At 49.1% G+C, this 16,477-nt stretch overlaps 1 protein-coding gene across 1 annotated transcript in view; it reads left to right on the top strand.

Annotated features, from left to right (window-relative positions):
- LOC8026193 (ets DNA-binding protein pokkuri) overlaps window positions 1-16,274 on the top strand; it is a 29,789-nt gene extending 13,515 nt beyond the window's left edge. Inside the window, exons 2-9 of the mRNA XM_029968504.3 lie at window positions 5,604-5,738; window positions 10,215-10,322; window positions 12,344-12,469; window positions 12,534-12,637; window positions 13,339-13,554; window positions 13,949-14,033; window positions 14,740-14,989; window positions 15,795-16,274. Of these exons, the coding sequence (XP_029824364.1) occupies window positions 5,618-5,738; window positions 10,215-10,322; window positions 12,344-12,469; window positions 12,534-12,637; window positions 13,339-13,554; window positions 13,949-14,033; window positions 14,740-14,989; window positions 15,795-15,942 (1,158 nt within the window). The 5' untranslated portion in view covers window positions 5,604-5,617 and the 3' untranslated portion in view covers window positions 15,943-16,274. The remainder of the gene's footprint in view (window positions 1-5,603; window positions 5,739-10,214; window positions 10,323-12,343; window positions 12,470-12,533; window positions 12,638-13,338; window positions 13,555-13,948; window positions 14,034-14,739; window positions 14,990-15,794) is intronic.
- Window positions 16,275-16,477: the final 203 nt, after the last annotated feature.

Below are 16,477 nucleotides of genomic sequence, written 5' to 3'. Positions count from 1 at the left end.
GTTATCCGTTTTCCGGAAACGCTTAAACGGTTCGCGACAGAACAAAACGATACCACCAAAGCTTGATTATAGTGTCGTGATGTAGGCGAGTTGGTTCATGGTGAACGGAAAATAAACAGCGCGCAAAAATAGACAAGAACGAATGGAAGATGCGAACGACACTAGCGCTGGAAGCGTCAGTTCGGCCCAGGTGCATCGATTCGTCTGAAAGGACGATGCCTTTTTTTGGCTGATCACTGGAGGTGGTAGTTTCAGCTGGACTAAAAATATTCGTTGGCTGAGATGTCCTCGCCTTAGCTGCGGGACCGAAGTGTGCATGCGTCCTGGTTTAGAGATTCGATTTTAACATAATGGAGTTCACGTAGTTTTAAAGGCTCCAGGGCAAATGGTATAGTCACAATTCCTTGCGTTGATTGTTAACAATATTATTGAGTTGTTTGTCGCATCGAGCTACTGCTTTAAGATCAAACGGGTTATTAATTTGCTCACGCAGGACATTACAGCTGTTTCAGCTCCGCGTCTTTTTTTTTTTTTTTTTCTCTTTATAACTGGCCGCCATTCATACGGAAAGTAGGTATCGTCCGCGGACTGCGCTGCTCATCGTCTGAGGCGAAGGAAGCAAAAAGATGCAAGCATCGTGCATAGATAAAATGCTGTATAGGATGTAGTAGAGTTCATTTTCATAAACTACGCTGTAATGTGTCTAAGAGGCGCGCGCCACAACAGTCCTCATTTTGTTCTCCAGCTAACGCGACTCGTATACAGAGGGAAAACATGTAATCAAAAAAGCTTTCTGCGAGTGGGAAATTAATAATTACACTGAATGATAAATAATACCGTTTAATTTGAACAGTTTTCAAGTTTCTGAGACCCGTTAAAAGATATTTAGAGTAAATGACCATTACAGCAGCGCTGTTATTTGCAGGCAGTTCAATGTGGCTGCGAAGGCCCGTGAATTCTTCTGATCTGCGCTAACTAGGGGTCAAAGTTAACGGAGCGCTCGGATTGAGTTCTCGCGAACTTTAGGCTCCAAGTGTTTGACGAGTTTAGGACACCAGGTGGCTAATGCTGCAAGGTGCGCACATATGCTTGAGCGTTTCCGCTAAAGTGAGGACATCTCAGCTGAAACTTAAGAGAGCCCAACCGAGCAGCCGTTCTTGATCAGCCTTATAGCCGAATTGAGATGCTTGAGTCGACTTGAGATTTGCAGCCGATCTGAAAGTTAGGCCGAATCGAAAAACATCTAGCCCCAAACCGATAGCGAATCCAAAATGAAAACTCCAGCCGAACTGGGCTTCAAGCCGAATCGGAACGCTTAGCGGGTCGAAACTTTTAATCGGATCGAGGCTTCGGCCGAATGGAGACTTTTTGAGCCGAACCGATACGTTACAGACCCAGCCGCGCGGAGGCCGGCAGCGATGAATGGGGCCAGCCGCGCACAGGCCATCAAAAGCGGCCAAGATGGCGGCTGTTCCGGCGGCGAAAAGGAAAGCTTGGGAAGCGGAAAAAACCAGTTGCGGCGCGCCAAGGTCATTTCCTCCACGTAACTCGGCCCAGACAACAACAACAACGGCGACGACTCTCTCGCTGACCGCTTCGCCCCAACGAAGGTCCGCTCTCGCTTCTCGCCGCTGCTTCGCCGTCGGCGGAAATCCTGCTCGCGCGTGGCCGCCCCGACATTGGGCTGGCCTGGGCTGTGGCCTGGCTTGGTATGTGGCTTAACATGGGCTGTGGCTTGGCCTGGACTGGACTGTGGCGTTGAAGGTCTGGCCTGTGCCTTGGACCTCTAATTTTAGGTGCCTTCTGTGCGACGTTCACTCCCGAAGAAGCTGGACGCTTATGGAGGCAGTGGCTGTTGGAGAAAACCGCATTCCATCGGAGCCACATCGTGTGGCGCAAACCGTCGCCCGATTTAAAGGGTTAAGCAGTATGCACCCATCCATCCATCCGCCCGGATGCAAGGCTCTGACCCTGATAATGCCGACAAAGGCCCTGCATCCGGATGGATGGAAACGACTGTAGCCTGGAAATGGATGGATGTAAAGGCCTGACACAGCCAGACGTCTTGTTGTACTACTAATCTTGGGGCCCGTGATTGGGGCGCTGAGTGTGGACGACAGTGTATAGGCGCTGGACATTTGCGCTGTCCGCCATCAACCACTCGATATCCCGCCGTTCCACTGGTCCTGTGCAGCGGGTCGTCGAGGTGACTTCCGCCATGCGCGCCATCTTGATATGTCTGGCTCGATATATGGACACGTTTCGAGCTAAGTTGTCTCCGAGCATTGAACTGTTTAATGCCGTGACGGCACAATGCTCTCGTCACCTTAGGTTATTTGATCGAAGCATGGCTAGTTATTCCGTCCTCCGATACAGCTGGCGAGAAGCAGTATCGAGCGACACGGGACGTGGCCTTCCGTTGCCGACGCTGGACAATCGTTGTCCCGCCCGTCAATGGTGGGTTACGTGCTTTCGCGCAGTCGACACGAAGTCGACCGAATGTACAACTCAAAACACAATCGACGGTTGAGCGTGGGGACTGGTCAGATCATAATCGCTTTCAGCACAAGGCTCAATCGTCACTCGTCCATCCATCGCGGGGGCTGGCACCGGCAGAAAGGAAAACGCGAACAAATATTAGCACGTGCCGCAGTGGCAAGATGTTCCCTCAGCGCGTGCGAAGGTCGTTCGGAGGGAACTTGTCTGATGGTGCGGCGACCGCTGGAATAGCGAGAGGGCGCGGTGTAGGGACTGCCCTTAGCGAAGACCCCGAGAGGCAAAGCCCGTAGGGCAAGCACCCCTACTAAGAACTTCACAGGAACTAGTTTACGCCTTTAAAGGGGTAGCGCAACGATTTTAGTGTTGAAAGAATGGGCAATTTGTATTTTTTATATTGTTTATCCAAGCACAAGTGAACCAAAAACGCGTCACATTGCCCCGAAAAACTGCTATTCCGGAACGTAATCGCAAAGAAAACGAAATATTTGCCGATCTGCAGCCGCTTGTGGTGGTTAACGAAACTGTTGTGTGACGTACTCTGGGGGATACGTGGAAATGAACAAAACCTGTCCCCCTCCGCTGCTACACTCGCCGTCACCCCCGTGGCGAACCGCCTTTTGTGTCGATCGCTCGTCGCGACCTTCGGCGATGCTAATCCTTTACAAGTCGATAATCGCGGAGGACGCGGCTGGGGTCTCTGAAGAGAGAACCCAAGGGGAATCCACGTGATCCCCCAGAGTACGTCACTCGAAAGGCGACGTGGAGAGTTGAGAGGCACTTTGACCTTCGATTTGTTTCATTTTTTTTTTTTTACACAAAAACTAGCGTTCGCAAGAAAATACAGTTTTCTGTTCCTTGTTCCATGAGGGACACAGAATAATTGGCAAAAGTCTGAAAATCGTTGCACCGAACACAATCTGCATACAGATTCGAACGCGAATCACCGCGAGATCCCTGCTTCGAATGCCGCATGCCAATGAGTTTATTTATTTATTTATTTGTTTATTTATTTATTTATTTAAGTACCCTCAAGGCCCTGGAGCATTACAGAGGGGAGTGGTACAAGATAAATTTGGAACACAAACAATATACAATCACTAAAAGCCAAGCACTAAAAATGTTAAAAAAAAATGTGTGAACAAATCAAGAAATGTATAGAACGAGGCAAACAAACAAAGAAAAAATATTAACATAGGTAAGTAGTCAACGCAATTTTAAACAAGTCAAAGGACGGTATGTTTACTAATTGCGCGGGAAGGCGATTCCACTCTGAAGATGTCCTTGGAGTAAAAGAGTTATAATAGGCTGAGGTAATGCAATGAGGAATTCCGACTTTAAGTTGATGATCTACGCGCGGCGAGATGAAAACAGGATTAAACATTAGTTGTTTTTTTTAGCGAAGTATTGGAATGATACATTTTATAAAAAAGGCACAAACGAGACATTTTTCGGCGTAATGAGAGCAGGAAGTGATAAATTAGTTTTCATAGTTGATACACTAGACGTGCGATGATAGTTAGTAAATATAAAACGGGCACCGCGATTCTGTAGGGCTTCAAGATCAGTCACGGGAGTTGAGAGACCAGGATCCCAGATTGCTGCAGCATAGTCTAGTTTGGAACGGACAAGGGTTTTATACATTAGTAGTTTTAGGGACACTGGGGCTAACCTAAAATTTCTCTTTAGGTAACCAAGCATGGAGTTAGCGTTGGCGAGAATTTGGTCAGTATGAGTTTTCCATGATATGTTAGAAGGGATGTACACCCCAAGGTACTTGTAGCATGGTACAGTTTCAAGAGGAATTTCAAAGATTGAGTAAGTTGAACATATAGTAATTCGACGGGAGATATTCATCGCTTTACATTTGTTAGTATTAAGGGACATTTGCCACAAATCACACCAATCAGCCACAGCTTGTAAGTCATTTTGAAGAAGTTCGATGTCAGTAGTATTAGTGACTTCTCGATAAATTACACAATCATCAGCAAAGAGGCTAATCGATGATGACACAGACAGTGGTAAGTCATTTACGTAAATTAAAAACAACAGGGGCCCCACAACAGACCCTTGCGGTACACCAGAAGTAACAGGTTTCATAGAAGAATTCACATTGTTAGCATGAACGAACTGAGAACGGTGACTGGAAACTCAGGAAACTCGGCACGCGGCATTTGAACTACGGATATTGCGGTGACTCGTGTTTGGAGACGGTCTTTTGTATAATACATGAACAGTGTGTCCCCGGCTTATGGGTGGTGTCCCTAGAACAAGTGTTCAAGAAAAAAAAAGAAAAAAAAAAGAAAGGGGGGGGGGGGGTTCTGTAAGGTTTACATCATCACTGCATTTGTTGCTTGTAAACTTGTTGCTCGTAAAATATATCCTTAGGAGGCTGCTAAGATCACTAGGGGTGTTCCTGTAACACTCTTAGGGCGTTACAGGATCATTTCTCAGTGTGTATGGTGCCTAGAACGTCTCTCCGATTGGTGTGTTTACTGCGTCTTCAAACTTGCTCTCCTTCGACTTTGGCTGATAGCGTCACGGAAGTGTCATGGCGTTGCCTGCCGCCAAATCTGGCGGCAGCACACTGCGGAGACTGATGCGACAGACGCCTGCTCTGCAGCTGCAGGTCGCGCTCCGGCTTGCCAGTTCACGGACGCTTCAGCAATCAGGAGTTGGGACGCCGCGACGACAGCGACACCCGCGTTCGCTCGTATCTTTTTGCCGGAATGTCTACGACCAACCGCCAGGCTCGCGACACCCCACAGCATGGCACGCCGACTTATGTGGCGTCATTTGTCGCCACTCCGGGACACCTCCCGATTCATGGTTGGGATGGGACGGTAAACACACCCGTCGAAGACTCTTTCCGCGGGCACCGTATACACTAAGGAGGACCCCTACAAAACGTCTCTCTATTGAGGGCCTCGATGTGGCTGGCTGCGGAGGCATCCTTAGTAGGCCCCCGAGCGATACCCGCCTCCGAACTTGAAAGCTCTAGTATTATTATTAAAACGAACCGGTCGAAGGTATTCGCATGGAACGTGCGCGCGTTAGGACGACGTCAAAGGAGAGGGAATGATGATGACGTGCTCGGTTGGCGGCAGGTTGTTGCTGCGGCATGGAGGACGCGGTCAGCCTGCTGCATCAGCAGTCGTCGTGGCGGCCCCAGCAGCTCGGCTGGCCCCTCTCCATGACGCTGGGCGAGGTGCACGAGGACACGTTGCTGCCCACGGGACTCGGTAAGTTGTTGAACCGATCGGATTACGCGCCGCAATCCATGGCGGCTTGCACGTGACGTCATCGCTCCGTGCTGGTGTTCACTCTACAGTCGATATCACCGAAAAGGCAAGGCCTGCACCGCCCCCTCCCCTGACGTCATCACTTGTGGATCCAGTGTATCTTGCAGCGCTTGCCGCTTGTGAAACACGGCATTAAAAAAAAAAAAGAGATAGAAGTTGATTCGAGCGTAGTTTCACCCCGTGAATCTGAATATCACGTTCATTTTCCCCGAAGATGTGTAACTAAACGCGAGAAAACGCGAAAAAACCTCGGAGCAGTCGTGACGTCATAAGAGGATCTTTCGGCCGCTAAGCGCGTGTCGCTCGAGGGCCGCCGTGCGTGCAATCGCAAGCTTGCCTGGTATATTTTCCCGCACCAGCACCAGCCGTGACGTCTTTTTCTGTCCTTTATAAAAAAAAAAATAGCAAGAGTGCGCTTGCATAGCTTTGATGGGCACTGAAGATGCGCGAGAGGGTGAGATTCCGAAAACTCCTTTTTTTGTGATGTCACGCTCCGGGAAAGAGGGCGTTTAGCGGTACCTTGAAAATTATATTCTGCAGTCTCCATGCAGCAAATTTTAATAATAATAATAATAATAATTTGGATATTCGAGATTCTGGAGGTCGAATGAAGACGATTTTAGTGTGTTTCCTCAAATACAAAACCGCTTTAGGGTCCCTTTAACGATGACGTTCTGCGCGGGCGTTTTGTCTTCTCTTTGGTGTTTCTACAATGCGCTCTTTCTCGGAAAGTTCTGATGCGGCGATGTTCCGGGAATTTTGACCCGCGCGCTTAATTTCGGCTGCAAGGGTCTGTCACTATTGTACAGGGCGTTTTTTTTTCTTCTTAATCTTTACAGGTTTGTTAAAAAAAAAAAAGCCGCAAAAGCTAGTTACGCGGTTTTGTGGAGGGGGACATAGTAGTGGGGGCAGGAGGAGGAGGAGGAGGAGGAGGAGGAGGAGGAGGAGGAGGAGGAGGAGGAGGAGGAGGAGGAGGAGGAGGAGGAGGGATTTATAACGGTCAGTCGGCGCGATTCCACCCCCTCAGCTGCCCCGTAGGATGGGGTGGAGGGAAGTGGGGCGCGCGTGTGTTGCGATGCTGGGGACCGCGGGCGTAGAGACGCGCTCCGATAAGAAAACTGAGACCTGGAAACGCGCCCAAATGAAGCGTTTTTACGGAACATCGTAAAATGCTTTCCCCCTCGCTATATCTTTCTGAAAAGAGTTTATTTAGGGGTTTTTGATGACGGTCAGCAAGTTTCTAAGTGAAACCTGCTCTCTATTTGCAATCATTAAAAATTTAACTAACAAAATTTACTTAATTACCCGCACCTGCGCAAATCGCATAAATGTAGCTGTCACGTTTTTTTTTAACAGTTTTGTTAAGCTTAAACGAAAAAAAAACAAAAAAAAACACCCTGTATAGGCTGTTGCAAGTTAATAAAGCAGGACAAGCCCCGCCCACTGGCTCTCTGCTCGCTATGATTGGTGGTTGCAAATATGTGGTTTCCTCCTCTCTAGCATTCGCTGTGCCAAAAGCGTGGAGGGGTTCACACTACTCGGGTGGCGTCGGAAGTGGTTGGAATTATGGGCGCCTAAGACTGCGGTATCTCTTACGGATTAATGAATACAAGTGGGACAAAAGCCTCTCCCACAAAGCTCTTTGCTTTCCGTGACAGGTGCTTTCTTTTTTTGCCAGTCGCTTCTTCTCAAGCGTTTTCTCTGCTAAAGTGGAAAGAGAGGGCGGCTCTGTGGGTTAAGCTTGTCCTGTGGGAAGGAATGCATAATGAAAGGGAGTCACCGGTGCCGCCATTACCGAGCGACACTGGCCACTCTGCGAGCGATCGTCCCGCGTCATTTTCACTCGCGCTATCGAAGGCCGAACTTGGTGCTTTAGTCGTCGGTGTCGCCTGGTGGCACCAATCATAAAGACGCAGCCTTTAACGGAAAGCGTCACGCGCACGCGACAAAGCGAACAAGCGCAGTGTAATTTGAAACGCTCTCCCTTGTTGCGCAATGGCTTCTTTGGTGGACAGACGTCGAAAGCCGTATGACCAGTGTTGGGTAAAATACATTAAAGAAGTACCTTGAAGTAAGGTACGAAGTAAATGAGAGGTTATGTACTTCAAGTAAAGTGGTAGGTATACTGGACAGAATGTACTTGAAGTAAAGAACTTGAGGTTAGGATGCGAAGAGAGAGATCTGGGAAGGAAGTATGGAGGAGAAATCAGCTTTAACTATGTATAGGTTACAAAAACAGGAAATAAGGAAAGAAACTGTTTGATCATTCTCGGGGGAGCTCTTTACTGTTTGAGGCCAGAACCGGGGTACTAGGAACGAATACTTGTAGGGCGAAATTCGAAGATATAGAGAGTTTGTTGCATATGTGGAATGGGTAGCGAAACTATGGAACACCTGGTTTTGAGCTGCAAGAGGCTTAAACCTGCCTTCCTGAGGGGAGAACAGACGTAGAGGGGACCCTAGGTTTCGGTGGGAAAGATGGAAGGGTGGATTATAAAAGGGTTGAGGTAACGAAAGGGAGGCTAGAGCTATTGGTGGAGGGAGATTATGGAAAACTGAAATTGGTAAAGCAGCAAGCACAACTGGAGACAGGGAGGACAGAGGAAAATGGGGACTATATCCCGCGTGACTCCGGCCCAAAGTCTCAGCCCTATCTCTCTGTGGGTCTAAGTTTTATAAAGAACCCCAACAAAATTGACCAGAGGAAAATTATAGACTTCCTCGCCGGGGGAGAAGGCTGGGGTGCGTTTTCCTTTTCTTTTTATTTTGAATTTGCCCGATCCCCCAAAGGTCTGCCTGGTGATAGTTGCGGGGATGTAGAGAGAAAGAAATTGGGTATTTAAGTGGAAGAGGAAACCATTTTCTCAGGCTAAGTGGCACAAGCTACTGCTCGTTACAAAGGGCACAGCCAATATCACCGATCCATCCATCCTACCACAAATACAGTGTACTTGCAAAGTAAAGTACAAGTACTTTTTAACACAATGTTTCATGATGCCCTTTCAGTAGTGTTTCTTTTTCTTTTCTTTTTTTTTCCGTTTTTTTTAAATTGGTATGTTTTTTGGGGGACAATCGGAAGTGCCCCAGTTATTTTTTGGAAATGGTGGCGAATATTGGATGAAGTCAAGTGGCCAAAGAGTAGTTGTTTTTCTCTCGCTGACAAACTTTTTAACGCGTTACACTTATAAGGCACTTGTGTCGGTCTTATAGCCTTATAAGGCATTTGTGTCGGTCTTATAGCCGCCATTACTTCACTCAGAGAAATGGCTGGATGACGTCTCGAAAGACGATAGAACGTTTCCGCATAATTATGATATGCCTTTCTTTTTTTTTTTTTTCTTAAGTTGGCGAATTTTATACTTGGCCTCAGAAGTTGTCTAGTGTAGTACAGGGAAAGCCAAGGACGCGAGCGCGTAGTTTTGGAAAGAACTCAATTTCACCGAGTGCATGGAGGCACTGCCCCGATCAATGCACTCGTCCCCGTGCCTTTCTCAGCGCTTTACACAACATATGCAGTGTAGTTATTGCTGTCTGAAAACGACAAAAGGGACGACTTTTGTGAAAGCTCGCTCCTGCAAGCATCCGGCAGCTTGGAGATTTTCTATCGATCTGGCGACAAGACATAAATCCACACCACCACAGAAAAAAAAAGACTGGGCAATTGATGCCGAATACAAGATAAATCTTTGCTTGGCCCGAGTAGCAATTTTTCGTGTCCTTTGTCTAACACTGTCTATAGGGAGCCGCCTTATACCCCGCTACTATGGAAAAAAGGTTTCACGAAATTTTTAAATATACTTTGAAATCGAAAATTGCTTTGCCCAGAAAGTACAAAAAAAAAAAAAAACTTTACGTAAAGTACAGTACATACTCAAAAAAGAATGTACTTCAAATATAGTACAAGTTTTCTAAAACTATTTAAAGTAATACTTTAAGTACAATGTACTTAAAGCGAGTTTTTGAGGACTCGACTGTCGCAGGAAAATCGGAACTCTGCCGCGGTCGTGTGCACCAAATACTCGACCACAGTGCCTTCACTTTGGCCATAGAGATCATACATACTAACTACTTTGGCCCCAGTCAAATGGCGAGCTCCGCGCGTCTGATTTGCAAGGGGTCGCTCCGTCCAACGCCGAGCTCGCGGAGCGGCGAAAATGGGCGAAGGAAGATCGCCTCGAGCTGCTCGAGCGCGTATCGGAACGAGCGTTGGGCGAACGTCACCGCGTTTTTCCCGGACGCTTTCTTTTTGGCGTCGCCGACGGCAAGGAGACAGCGGAGGGCCGGTCGCGCCGGCCTTGAACGCCGGCTACTTCCTCCTGCGTGCAGGAAGTTCCGAGTCGCTCCAAGGTGCGCGCCGGGCGCCGAGAGCTTCCTTCCCCGGGCGTCGCAGCATGAGCACGTGCCTGCTTCTCGCAGGGAACGACCCGCGCCAGTGGAGCAAGCACAATGTGTCCATGTGGCTCGAATGGTGCACCGAGCAGTTTTCCCTGGTGCCCACGGACGCTGACAACTTCCACATGAACGGTGAGTGTGTGTGCTCGCAGCGGTTGCTCTAGAGAACGACCAAGAACCGCAACTGGCAATTGCGTTAAAAAAAGGAAGAAGAAAGAAAGATAACCGAAGAAATAGACGTTGGGAAGGCAGAGATATATCTTGGCCCTTATGAGGGCCGAGATGTTTCGGTGGCGCCCTCTGATGGCTTCTGTTCGTGACGTCACGGCCAGGATTCGTCTCGCCGCGTGACGTCACGAGTTGTGATCCTGGCCACTTGTTGTAATTTAAAAGTGACAAGTTCGATGGTGCTTAAAAAGCACAGTGGAAGCTTGGAATCATTGCACTGCTTTTGAACCAGCACCGTGAAAGTTGACATTGCTCTCATTTCTATGCATGGAAGCAGAATTAATTCTCCTAGAGACGTCAAAGCAACCATTTGACCAATCCTGGAAAGCCGACGACAGCGACGCTTTTGACCATGCATGTTGCCAAAAGTTAAAAATTGCAGGGCAAGCTCTTCTCAGAAAGCCCTCCACTCTTTCCACTTTAGCAGAGCGAATGCTGGAGAGGGCACGAGTGGAGAGGAGGAAACTAGCAATTATCTGACTGGTGGCATAGGTCAAGAAAAGAATAACTATTGTCCCATTCTTTTCCTTCCAATCCGTTTATGGGGAAAGTTTGAGCACCCGGTTGCCAGGCGGTGGATTCTCCTTCACAGAAATCCAGCTGAGCTTTGGAGAATTCAATCAAACCTTAAACATCTACTAGTGCAGCATATATAATGTTTTAAATGTCTGCAACTTTTTCTTAGTATATTACCCAAGCATTTTCGGTAAAACTTACAATTGCTCAGCTCTTGAATGAGCCAGTCAATTCTCTCCAGGTTTGTTTTGTTTGAACAAGAATGTGAAAAAAAAAAAAAAAAAAAAAGACCTGCTAGCTTTTATTGCCCAAAATGAAGGTTATTGAATCCTTGTTTTTCAGAAAGTTCTACTAGACATTCGCTAAAAATATACATACACCTTTGGGAGACTGTATCGATTGTTCCCAGGAAAGACTGGATCACAGCTTTCAGTTTGAGATGAAAGGATAGTATAAAGACATTGTACCACGCGTTTAGCAAGTTCAGCAAGTTTAATAAAGCATTCTTTAGAATTGATGCTTGCTACCTAACGGAGCACCGGCCCAGATCACATAGAGCACGGGTTCTCAAACTGCATTGCAAGGAACTAGTGTTGTACAATTTTCTTCAAAAAACGAAAGCTTGTTAATTCCTTCTCAATATTGGAACAAGTTCCCGTTACAAGTTCTAGTGGCTCGAAAAGAATGGGTTTCCATTACATTTTTAAAATTGGGAAGCATTGTTACGTTAAGTTTACATTTGCACATTTTACTGAAATATTGTGCCGGATAATCCATAGATAAAATAAAGCGAGCAAGTAAAAATAATCAACTTCGAACTATGTATCGAGTCGCCACGATCACATTTGTTTCATTCGTTGTTTCTTTCAACTATCTCTCTGACTCTTCCTGTCCTTTTCAAGTCGGAGGATGAAATAGCCGATAATAGAAGACCTAAATGCCTACCGAATTCGGGTAAATTGCAAAGAAATAGACAAAAAAAAAAAAAAAAAAAAAAAGTTGTTTCTTTTTTTTTTTTTTCAAAAACATAACGAGTTTCTGTTCCAGTTCCGCCAGTGCAAGGAACGTGTTTCAGGAATGTCGTTCTGTACTACATTGCCAGGATCCCAGGTTTACCCCGGAGCGCTCTAATGGGTTCCCCGAACTCCCGAATTTCCTCCAGTCGTCCCTACCCTCAAGCAAAGTGTTTTGCCCATTTGAGCACTATTTTAGCAGATGTGAGCCACCCATTGGCACTAGCATGTGGGCCAGGTAAAACCCGCATCCCTTATTTACATTTCAGGTGTGGATTCAGAGCCAGCCTCAATGGCTAAGGATCCAGGTGCAATATGCAGTGCATTCAATGTTTTCCGAAGATGAACAAAGATTGATTGATTGACCGACCGACTGGCATATAAATGCCTGCGCAGGCAAGGCCCTGTGCCTGCTGTCCAAGGCAGACTTCTTGGAGCGTGCCCCCAAGGCCGGGGACGTGCTCTTCAACGCACTCCAGCTGCTCCTCCACCGGGCACTGCACACGGCCAGGATGCACAACGGTCAGTGCACTGTCCGGGCCGCGGAGAGTCGTCCGTGACCACCCCGTCCATGTCTCCGTGCAGGGGGGGGGCCAGGGTAACGGGGCGGTTCCTCGGTCAACAGTCATCACGCGGGACGTCCAGGGCTTTGGCCAGGTGCTGCTGCAGGACCCGGCCTCTTACAACCAGGTGAAAATCCAAAGATCCATGCACTCGCCGGCCGCGTGTCCGTGACCATCTGCTCGCCGCGTCACATGTGTGGTCCCTTCAATAGATTGTGCACCGCGAACATGCTTGGGCAGTCAAAGCATGGTGGAAGGCATGGAATACGTGCTGGAGGCCAAGCGTTAGAAAGATGTGCTGCCATTCTCACTGTGTCAGTGACTATAGAAGAAAAGTTGAGCCATATGTTTTGGTTGCCTCAAAACGTCAGGCCATGGCAACAGACATTAGTGTTACCAATATCAGTGCTAGGAATTTTTTTTTTTTTTTTGGGAGGGGGGAGGGGGAGGGGGGTAATTTAAGGTGAGTTGGATTTCTGGGGAGACTGAAGCCCCTTAAATCCCCTCTCCTGGCTACCCCACTGACCCAGATTGCCGGCAAGGCTTTACGAAACACAACAAAGCAGCAAAAAACTACTACTGACGAGGGTGGTACCTAATCTTAACTTTATTGCATGAGAGGATACTGGTAGCATTGTTGACACACAATTTGACAGCTTCAACATGTCGCAGCAAAACGAACATGCACAATTTCTTGCCCGCTTTCTTTTTCTGCTCTTGCCCCGCTCTCTTTCTTGTTCTTTCTCCCAGGGCCATTAACGTTAGCACTCACAATCTCGCGGTGTCTCGCTCGTGTCTGTGACCGCTTGATTCCTTCCCCGTCGGCAGTGCCTGCAGGTGTCTCCGCTGCCAGCCGAAGTGGACAGCACGGTGATCCTCAGCCCGGACCCCAGCTCTGGAGGGGAGAGCGGAGAACCCAAGGGGGCGTCCCCCTCACCCCCCTCCTGCCGCCACCGGAGCCCGTCCCCCGCCACGCCCACTTTCGGACCCCGGGGGGGTGTGTCCGCCTTCCCGGGCATGGAGCCCACCCGCCTCCTGCCGCAGGTCAGCTATACCTCCAGCACCGGCTCATTGCCTTTCACCGGGCTTTGGCTGCACGTGCACCGAAGTGAAAGCAGAAAGCTCACATTTACCGTTGCATCTACTGCATTCTTGCCCTGTGACTGACTGCACGGGTAGACTCCGAACGCAAACGCCGAATGCAGGACGTCGGCGTTCGAATGCGTTTGAAGAGTGAGTAGAGGCAAAGGAAGCTAGCTTTCTGTCTACCCACTAATTGGTCCAACCAGAGCTCGATGTTCTGACGTCCCCGCATGCTCTCGTCTTCTCCTCTCCCTCAGTTTCTATTCGTATAGTAGGCGCCTTGACCGAGCGGGTCTGGGACAAAGTCTGAGTTTGTGCGAGGACTGTCGACACAATGCCCTCTCGGTCCGTGCAGGCTACTTCTCCCGTGCCGCAGCAGCCCCTGGCCCTAACCACCCCAGCAGCCCGGGTGGTGGCCGACGCCCCTGGTGACAAAATGAGTGAGTGTGGGGTCACAGGCACGTTCCTGGACGGGACGCTTCTTGCACCATGCTGCGTGCGTGGGCCATAGGTTGGCATGGTTGCCCGTAGAGTGATTGCAATATAGACACTCTTCGAGTAAACTGTTTTCTGTGCACCCTCTTTACAGATATAATACATTGTAGGACCGACTATGTGTAGAAAGACCGATATGAAAAGCTACCGACACCAAGCATGTGACCGCTGTGCATTGATTTTGGCAGGCAGTGTCTTGCCCACCAAATTTTGCCAAATTTATTGACTTTACGTGCACAATTCTTTTGCATATTCTACATACAACACTGTTTTGGTCATGCCTGACCAAAACAGGCTATTTTGCTTTAATTGAAGATTGTTTTTTTTTTGTTTCTAAATAGACTGGAACTCTTCATTCGTCTCGCTGCTCTCATGCCGTTTCCTCGTGCACTCGCCGACTGAGTGACGAGCCACTTGGCCAGCAAGTGTCCTGTCAACTGGTCATGTTTTTGTTTCTTCCTTTTTTTTTAGATTATTTATTTTGAAATTTAGGTATATGCTGCCGGCACTGGTGGATGACGATTTCATCATCTCACAAAGCCCTTTGGCTTGTCAAACATAGCACCTGAGCTACAATTCCAAGATGGATACAGGCTTTTCTTCAGGCCCTCATGATCCTCCCTCCTTTGTCCGCATGTGCGACGTGCGCAGGCGTGCGTCTGCTGTGGGACTTCCTGCAGCAGCTGCTTAACGACCCCGAGCAGAAGTACCGCCACTGCATCACCTGGAAGGACCAGGCCAAGGGGGTCTTCAAGATCACGGACCCCCACCGGCTGGCCAAGCTGTGGGGCATGCAGAAGAACCACCTAAACATGAACTTCGACAAGATGTCCCGGGCCATGCGCTACTACTACCGCGTCAAAATCCTCCAGAAGGAGCCCGGGGAGCGGCTGTGCTACAGGCAAGTACCCCCTCACCTCCCCCTCTTTTCATAGCTGTGTCTCCTAGAAACCCCATAGTGATGGGGTTTCTACGTCGCTTACCGGAGGCCAGTGTTGGGCACAGACTGGGCATGAGTGCCGAGTCAGCGTCCAGCTGGGACTCGAGTCCTCTGTAATTTAGCTCGAGTTCCATCTGAATGCTGATGCAGCGGCCTTGTCCGTTCCGTACGTGCCCAGCGCCAACTTCCAGTAGGAGATATTGAAACCCCATAACTATGGCCTTGTTATCTAGTACATGGGTTCTCAAGCCAGGTCCCCCAAAGTACCCTCATAGGTTCCCCGAGATACCAAATTTTCTCAACTATCCCTGCACCTGAGTGAGCATTGTAGTTGGTACCAGTACAAGTGATATATTTTAGTGGATCTGAGTCGCTCATTGATGCGCAACTATGAATCAGACACTCTCTAGTGCAGCGGTTCTCAAACTTTTGGCCGTCACGGTACTGCCTGACCCACTTAGAGGCCGTTCGGGGGAGCCCCAATGCATTTTGCTGCACCATGGGTCTCGTGTGATGCCATAGGAGGCTCTCGAGGACTCCCTAGGGTCCGTGGACCACAGTTTCAGAACTGCTACCCTAGTATATGCATTACCGTTGACAAGGTCTGCGGGCTTCTCGAGTGCTTCATCGCACCAACGCCGAGATCGGGTGGTGTCCCTTGACCACCGATAAAGTGCGATGGAGATCGATAAGTTTGAGAGTCCCCGATCTAGGAGGCATTGACCGCGGCTGACCGGGCGCCCCTCGTGGTCCTTTCCCCAACCAGGTTCCTCCGCCCACCGACGGAACTGCGCTACTGCAAGCAGCGGTCGCTGCTCGAGCGGACGTCAGAGCGCGTGGAGGACGAAGAGGCCCCAGGGGCCCTGGACATGAGCATCAAGGAGGAGTGCTCATCCCCATCCCACAATGACTGAGCCAGAGTGTGCCTTGCGTGTCCCAGACCCCGATCTCAGCCACCCGCACACCCTCGTGCCTCCACGCCGTGGGGACCACCGCCTGCTCAAACTGCGACGGCGTCTGTCCCTTCCCGACACGCGCTTGGCGCAGTGGGGGAGGGTAGAATCATCACCGGTGCTGCCTTTTTTGTTTATGTAAAGCCGAGCGTAGTATTCGGGAAAGACATAGGACACATTATTTTCGGAGCACGGGTGCGTATACGCCTTTACTCGCCGGATTTTTAAGAGAAAGCGGCGCGCGACTATGAATAAAGACGGCGCGCACCTCGTTTTTAGGGTGCCTTCATACACGCACGCCTCTTGTAGGGTAGTGACGACTGGGCTGTTTAATCGTCCGATGGACCATTTTCGGGAATCGCCGGGTCAAGTGGTTCTGGTACAAAAAGGGCATATGTTCCGGCGAGCGGTTGCACTGCTTCAGCCAAGGGAGCTAGGTCCTTCTCGATCCATTGAGCTGCACTGACCTAAATTGAGCTTTCCCCACGTCCCCTTT

The sequence above is a fragment of the Ixodes scapularis genome, unplaced genomic scaffold (assembly GCF_016920785.2).
Source record: "Ixodes scapularis isolate PalLabHiFi unplaced genomic scaffold, ASM1692078v2 PGA_scaffold7__128_contigs__length_106722199, whole genome shotgun sequence".
Classification (NCBI taxonomy): Eukaryota; Metazoa; Arthropoda; class Arachnida; order Ixodida; family Ixodidae; genus Ixodes; species Ixodes scapularis.
The sequence above is the reverse complement of the archived record's forward strand: the minus strand, read 5'-3'. Positions and strand labels throughout refer to the sequence as shown.